Genomic DNA, 7,500 nt, shown 5'->3' on the forward strand with positions numbered 1-7,500 from the left:
TCCGCTCGAGAAGGACGTGCTGTTTGGTGGCTTTTGCCTTTCCGCTCCTTCTTGGGCGCAGACAGCAAGGACGGGGGAAGAACCTGAAGCAGAGAGGAGCGGGTTTCCCATGAGACCGGAGCCGCCCCTCTCACAGGTGCACGTGAGAGCGACGGCGATATACGTGTGTATGGGCGTGTGCGGTTGTGTGTGTGTGTGTGTGTGTGCGTGTGTGTGTGTGTGTGTGTGTAGTCGTGCCAAGAGGTTCGAACAAGAGGTGTAGGCCTGCGACACGTGATCAAGGTGGTGGAAGCGTGCGAGTGATATTGTACCCACATTCCTCAGCAATATCATCCCCCCCCCCCCCCCCCAACACACACACGCCCTCTCATCTGGTTGTGCAGCGATCCACGTGGCGACGGAGGTGGCCATCACCCGAACGGACAAGAGCAAGCTCCTCCTCCTCGGTGAGAAGCAGCATCAACCAACAGCAGTGGCGATGGCAGTGTGTGAGTGTGGGTGTGGGTGTGGGTGTGTGGGTGTGGGTGTGTGGGTGTGGGTGTGGGTGTGTGGGTGTGGGTGTGGGTGTGAGTGTGCGGGTGTGGGTGTGGGTGTGTGCGCGCGATTGTAACTAGTTACACACACCACCATCACCACCACCACACCAATGCACACACTTATCGCAACCTCAACGTCCCCCACCACCGCACGGCACAATGCAATGCTGCCACTGCACATCAGACAAGGACGGGTCATCGCTGGTGTGGCGCTCCGCTGACACAGACGCCGTCGTGTCGTCCTTTGATGCAAAGACCATCACCGATCTCGCAGCATCATACGACCTCTGCGTCACAGGGCCGGTGCGTTTGTGTGTGTGTGTGTGTGTGTGTGTGTCTGTGTGTCTGTGTGTCTGTGTGTGTGTCTGTGTGTGTGTGTGTCTGTGTGTGTGTGTGTCTGCGTGTGTGTCTGTGTGTGTGTGTGTGTACCCCGTAGGCAATCATCCTATCAGCACTCATCCTATTGGCGATCATCCTATCACCAATCATTCTGTCCGCAACCATTGACTTAATCTTGAACGCTTGCTCTCCCGTGACACATCACCACACCCAGATGTGGATGGAGGCTGCCGAGACCAGCGAGCTCGTGTGGAAGCAGGCAAGCAGCGTCCGCGTGTACGCACGCATGACCCCGGACCAGAAGGAAAAGGTGTCCCATATCGCACACAATTTCGCACACACACACACACATTCACACATGCATTCATATTCACATTCACACACATGCACACATGCACACACATGCACACACACGCACACACACACGCACACACATGCACACATTCACACACAGAATACCTCGTCGCATGCTTGACGTGCACATGTGCGCGCTATTGGCACCACCACCTCCTCCTCTTGTACTGGGCTCACATGTTCATCTCTCTCCTCCAAACAACCACCTGCTTTCTCCCTTCTGCCTCCACCTTCACAGCTGATGATGGCACTGAAGGACACGAAGCACCACACACTCATGTGCGGCGACGGTGCGAACGACGTCGGGGCGCTGAAGCAGGCGCACGTGGGCGTTGCTCTCCTCTCTGGCTTTGGAAATGCGAATGTCAAGCGTGACGAGCTCACGCAGGGCGACAAGAAGAGCAATGCTGATGCTGCAGGTGCACGCTTGCACGTGCTTGTAACTTGCGTGCATATGTTCCGGCGCGTGCGCGCGCGCGTGTGTGTGTGTGTCTGTGTGTGTATCTGTGCGTGCGTTTGTGTGCATGTACGTGAATGCGATGCGTCGATTGCTGCGCCCTTCACATCCAAACGGCCCTCCATCGAGTCAACCCTTGATATCATCCGCCAGGTTGGTTCACCCTCATGATGGCATGCGAGGTGGACTGTCTTTAACACGCGTGGGAATGTGTGTGTGTGTGTGTTTGTGTTGGCGTCTGCCCGTGTGTCCTGGCTGCATTATTGCTTATCCTTTGCTTCGTTGGTGATGTCCTGAGCACTCATCAGCACGTTTCACGCGTCACGCGTCACACGAACACGACGCACACACACACACACACACCACACACACACACACACACACACACACACACACACACACACACACACACACACACACACACACACACGCACACACACACACACACAAATCGCCCTTTGCCTCGCTTCAATGCATGCCAGGGTCGCTGCACGCTGGTGACGACGCTGCAGATGTACCAGATCCTAGCCCTCAACTGCCTCATCTCATCATACTCTCTCTCGGCCCTGTACTTGGTGAGCACACCGTATCGGACGCGAGCAGACGTGTGCGCACACACATACGCAGACACAGACACAGACACAGACACACGCACACACACACACACACACACACAGACACACGCACGCACACACACGCACGCGCACACACACGCACACACACGTATACACACACGCATACTTACGCGCACACCCTGCTACCTCTATGTATCGTGGTGTTGTCAGGACGGCGTGAAATCGGGCGACCGGCAGATGACGGCGCGTGGGCTGCTGCTCACAGTCTCGTTCCTCTCCATCAGTCGCGCATCGCCACTCAAGAAGGTGAAACTGGTACCAACGTGCATGGCCCACAGACAGGCGCACAAGCAAATGCATACACGCTCCCAAGCGGATACAGACACGCTCCCAAGCGGATACAGACACGCTCCCAAGCGAATACAGACACGCTCCCAAGCGAATACATACGCACACCTTTCGCTCCTTCACACACACACACACACACACTCACTCACTCACACACACACACGCACTCACTTATTCACTCCTCCATCTTGTCGCTGCAGCTGTCCTCAGTTCGCCCGATTGAGAGCATCTTCCATCCGGTAGGAACTGCTTGCAGGCAACGTTCACGTCACTTGCACGTCCGCACATTCGTCACCACGCCTGCGTGTCGCTGTTGAATGTGCCTGTCTTTCTGCCATGTTCTCACGATGCAAATCTGTCACCAAAACACAGGCTCTGTTCCTGAGCCTCCTGGGCCAGTTTGCCATCCATCTTGGTTGCATGATGTATGTTGTGAGCATGGCAAAGCCCCACCTGCCGGACAACTGGGAGGTGAGCATTCAAACACATGGTGCCTGCCTGTGTGTGTGTGTGTGTGTGTGTGTGTGTCTGTGCGTGTGTGTGTCTGTGTATGCGTCTGTGTGTGTTTGTGTGTGTTTGTGCGTGTCTTTGTGTGTTTGTGCGTGTGTTTGTGCGTGTTTGTGCGTGTCTGTCTGTCTGTCTGTCTGTGTGTGTGTCTATGCGTGTCTGTGTGTCTGTATACCTGTCTGTCTCGCAGTGTCGCAGCAGCCATTCAACCGCCACGCTGTCAATCACAAGCTCACGCGCATATTATGTGTGCGTCAATCCATCTCGCCAGCCGAGCATCACAGGGAAGTTTGAGCCAAACCTGATCAATAGCGTCGTCTTTCTCGCAGAATGCGTGCAGCAGGTGCGGGTGATGCAAGCGTGCAACAGTGTGTCATGTCGCATGCGGGAATGTACGTGAAAGTGGCCGAGATCGAGGGACGAGCAAGCCTGAATGTCATTGCTGCAATTTGATATTTCACCATGGTGTGAACGCATGACCTCTTTGCTCACCTCACTTGGTGCAATAACGCTCCACATCCCCTCCTCTTCCTTCTCTGCAAACCTGCACGCGTGTGGGTTGTGTTCGACTGCCACCCACCACCACAGGTGTCTGTGTTTGTGGTGAACTACAAAGGCCAGCCCTTCATGACCTCCATCACCAAGAACAGCTTCTTGCTCTATTCGCTCGCGTTTTGCGGTGCCGGCGCCTTCCTCTGCGCTTCGAACTTCTTCCCAGAGTTCAACAAGCTGTACGTGTTTGCTCACAGTGGCATTTGAGGCTGTGGCTGTGTCAATGGGATTGATGTTATTTTCATGTCACGACTTGCGTCTGCACACACACACACAAACAAACAAACAAACACACAAACAAACAAACACACAAACGAACAAACACACAAACACACAAACACACAAACACACACACTCTCTCGCTCTCTCTATCTCTCTCGCACACTCGCACGCACACACACACACACACATACATGCACATGCACACTCGGACTCGCACACATATGTTCACGCATGTGCAACTATACAATCATGCAGGCTGCAGCTGGTCGAGTACCCATCTGAGGGCTTTAGGAAAACGCTGTCGTTTGTGCTGATTGGAAATGTTGTCGGCACCATCGTGTGGGATCGGCTGATGCACCTCATCTTTGCCCCAACGATCCTCTTTGCTGGTTTCAAGTCAATCACAAAAGAGGTGGGTTTGCGGGAAAGATGCGAGTGTGACATATGACTGCCTTGCTTGTATCACACAACCCACACAGCCACACACTTTTCCTTGCGTCGTCTCACCACATTCACACACGCACACTAACGTTGACTCTCACACTCACTCTCTTTCACACACACACACACACACACATACACACGGTGCAGGATGTGCGCAAGACGATCAAGATGCTGCTGGTTGTTGGCGGGATCATGTACATGATTGCGTCAGCGGACCCGGAGGTGTGGGAAGAGTATGAGCGCCAGATGGAGGAGTACGAACAAGGCGCTGCCGCTGCCGAATAATCAACACCAATCATGGGCCGTGCCAACCCAACCCCCCCCCTCCTACGCTAGTGCTTTGTATTGTTTGTTTGCTTGTTTGCATGTTTGTTTGTGTTGGCTGTTTGCTTGTTCGCGTCTGTCCTTGTTGGTGCCTGTCTGTGTTTGTGCCTTGGTGTTGTTGTTCATTTGGTCCAGTTGTGACTCTTGGTTGAGCATCATAAACGTGCACCAACAGCATGAGTTTCAACGCCGTTGCCTGCAGGCATCACTCTCACAACTTCAATGATTGTGTACAACCTGTGCAACGCCAGTCTGGGTGTGCGTTTTTCTCACACGGTCAAAACGCCTGCTGTGAAACGGACCAACGCGCTGTGCAGGACACGACACGCCTTCAAGACCACCAGTCAGAGCAGCCACATGCTCACAGCATGAGGCGTAATTCGTCTCCTCTCAAGTCCGCCACAACCAACAACCAAATCTGCTCGTATTGTATGGGCTTGAAAAACACGTCGTGGATTGCTTATGCACAAGAAGGAACACAGACGAAGAGCTGCAGTGTGTAACTGTTGGTGTTGGTCCGTTCATTCTGGTGATGTGACGTACGTATGACGTCACGACCTACATCCTTTGTTCTCTTGCTTTAGACTTATTGCATGTACATTGCATGTCATCTGGAGTATTCTCGTACCAATACAACCTCAGCACCAACGCCAAGGGAGTGAGCAGCTAAGAGATTATGAGACCCATGAGGTCTGTGGTGTGAGCAGCGACAGCACCCAGACAGCACCTTCCACAGCCATGGACCAGGTGCGACATGACATACCGCAAGGGCCGGTCTTTGACGGCAAAGTGTCGTCACTGAGAGTGTTCAAGGTGAGAATGAGCTACTTCCTCATGAAGAATTGCCCAGGCGCAGAGAGAGTGCTCGAGGGGAAGGAGGTTACCAAGGAGCAAGAACAGTTTGCGTACCTGTGCATCACCTCGGCTCTAGAGGGATGTAAAGGGACAACAGCAGCGACTGGAGCACTGGGTGAAGAAGATGCGGCATCAGCATGGAGGACTCTCCTTGATTACTACCAGAGACCAGAGAACGAAGTGCAGAAGACGAGCCATCTCGTAGACTTCTTCAATGACACCAAGATGATGCCAGGAGACAGTGAAGACGAGTATGCGAAGAGACTCTACGACGCACGCGACAAGTTCTACTCTGTGTACGACAAGGAGGAGACAGTGACCTGGGGGAAGGTGGCCACAGCGATTGCTTTTGCCAACTTTCACATGACGAAGCCAAAAGCCTTTGGTAACGAGATCAAGACGCCACCAGCATCGGTACAAGAGATGACGAAGCAGATCCTCTCCAGCAACCCGAAGCTAGGGGAGATCAGGGGGGAGGAAGCCGAACAAGTACTCTACATCGGCAAATCACCCCAGCGGCCCAAGAGGGCGAAAACCATGTGCAAGTGGTGCCGCCGATATGTGTATCACCACGAGGACAACTGCTACGACAACCCCCACAACAAGCAGATGAAACCAAATCGGCCGGCCAAGCAAGGACAGCGGACCCAGGGGACTTGGAGGCACGTCAAACAGAGACTACAACCCGCCAATGGCCCAGTGATGTACAACATTCAACCACAACAACAACGCCCACCGCCATACGGAATTGGTGTGGACTCGCAGTCTTCAGTACACATTTTTTCCGACACAGCATACTTCACACACCTTACGACCCGGACACGGCCAGCACTGGTGAAAGGCCTGGGCGGTGTGGTGAGTGTGTGGGAGGAAGGCACGGTGAGGATGGTTGTGGTAGTGGAGGGGAGAGAGTAAATGAAAAAAGTCGCCGGCCTTTGGCAAAAGGTCGCCAAGGGGGCGTTCCCGGTAAAACGTCGCCGCTGCTGCGATTCGCGGCGAAACGTCGCCACCCCTCTGTCCCACAAGCGGTAAAACGTCGCCGCTGCTGCGATTCGCGGCGAAACGTCGCCACCCCTCTGTCCCACAAGCGGTAAAACGTCGCCGCTGGTGCGAGACACACACGCGTCGAGTGACATGTGCAGCATCCCTGTGTGCGCGTCCTTGATATTGCGTGGATCATGTTCGTCGTTTCGTCGGTTTACTCGTGCAACAACAACACCGGGTGCCACAACAACGGGTGCCACAAGAACAAGAACAACAAGAACAACAAGAACGCGAACAACAAGAACAACAAGAACGAGAACAACAACAACAACAACAACAACAAGAACAACAAGAACAACAAGAACAACAACAACAACAGCAGCAGCAGCAGCAACAACAACAACAACAACAACAGGTGTCACAACCACGACGCAGCGGACGCTCCGGGCGCAGAACCGCACATATATACACGTACACACGCAAGCACTTACAAGCATATAATCGTGTATGTAAGCTCAATACACATTCACACATGCGGCGCGACTTGAAACCTATTGCCGTCTCGTATTCCAGCGTGATGGGGCATTTGCACCGCTAAATGGATCTTCACCTGATAGATATTCCCACCAGTGCCCACACGGAGTGAGAGTTGGGCTATCGGCACTCTCTGCATGTAATCACACATACGTACGGGTACAAGCACATGCACGCACGTAGGCGTTCTGGAAGACAAGAGAGAAAAAGCGAGCAAAGCATGTCAAACGTGGGGGTGGACATGTTGGTTGGACATCTCCAGAGGCTCACCGTTTGGCCCTCTTTGGGTAGATGATGTTGCTTGCGCTCACACGTGGGAGGTGCTCGAGGTCAACCAGTTCCGTAGCGGGGCTACGATGATCTTCTCGCTTTTTGGCTCGCCGAGCCTGAATGTCTTCGGCTGTAGGCGTTGGCTTCAGCCAAGGTTTGCGGTGCATAAGCTTGAATGTCATGGCCAGATCCGTCGGGG

The 7,500-nt window shown here is 53.7% G+C and overlaps 3 protein-coding genes across 3 annotated transcripts in view; 2 read left to right on the top strand and 1 right to left on the bottom strand.

Annotated features, from left to right (window-relative positions):
* Positions 1-4,827, top strand: part of PTSG_07811 (uncharacterized protein) — a gene marked incomplete at its 5' end in the record, with an annotated part of 10,759 nt that extends 5,932 nt beyond the window's left edge. Inside the window, 13 exons of the mRNA XM_004991557.1 lie at positions 100-136; positions 384-472; positions 726-851; positions 1,102-1,185; positions 1,468-1,839; positions 2,169-2,261; positions 2,472-2,567; positions 2,810-2,848; positions 2,982-3,080; positions 3,388-3,459; positions 3,705-3,847; positions 4,146-4,302; positions 4,482-4,827. Of these exons, the coding sequence (XP_004991614.1) occupies positions 100-136; positions 384-472; positions 726-851; positions 1,102-1,185; positions 1,468-1,839; positions 2,169-2,261; positions 2,472-2,567; positions 2,810-2,848; positions 2,982-3,080; positions 3,388-3,459; positions 3,705-3,847; positions 4,146-4,302; positions 4,482-4,619 (1,545 nt within the window). The 3' untranslated portion in view covers positions 4,620-4,827. The remainder of the gene's footprint in view (positions 1-99; positions 137-383; positions 473-725; positions 852-1,101; positions 1,186-1,467; positions 1,840-2,168; positions 2,262-2,471; positions 2,568-2,809; positions 2,849-2,981; positions 3,081-3,387; positions 3,460-3,704; positions 3,848-4,145; positions 4,303-4,481) is intronic.
* A 569-nt stretch (positions 4,828-5,396) lies between these two features.
* PTSG_07812 (uncharacterized protein) lies at positions 5,397-6,216 on the top strand (the record flags this gene model as incomplete). Its single annotated transcript, XM_004991558.1, has 2 exons — positions 5,397-6,061; positions 6,156-6,216. The coding sequence occupies 2 exons, from the start codon at positions 5,397-5,399 to the stop codon at positions 6,214-6,216; spliced, it is 726 nt and encodes a 241-aa protein (XP_004991615.1).
* Positions 6,217-7,297: 1,081 nt separating this feature from the next.
* Positions 7,298-7,500, bottom strand: part of PTSG_07813 (sex-determining region Y protein) — a gene marked incomplete at its 3' end in the record, with an annotated part of 4,074 nt that continues 3,871 nt past the window's right edge. The window contains exon 6 of the mRNA XM_004991559.1: positions 7,298-7,500. This exon is cut by the window's right edge and continues 313 nt beyond it. Within this exon, the coding sequence (XP_004991616.1) occupies positions 7,298-7,500 (203 nt within the window).

This window comes from Salpingoeca rosetta (genome assembly GCF_000188695.1).
Source record: "Salpingoeca rosetta unplaced genomic scaffold supercont1.19, whole genome shotgun sequence".
NCBI classification, from domain to species: Eukaryota; class Choanoflagellata; order Craspedida; family Salpingoecidae; genus Salpingoeca; species Salpingoeca rosetta.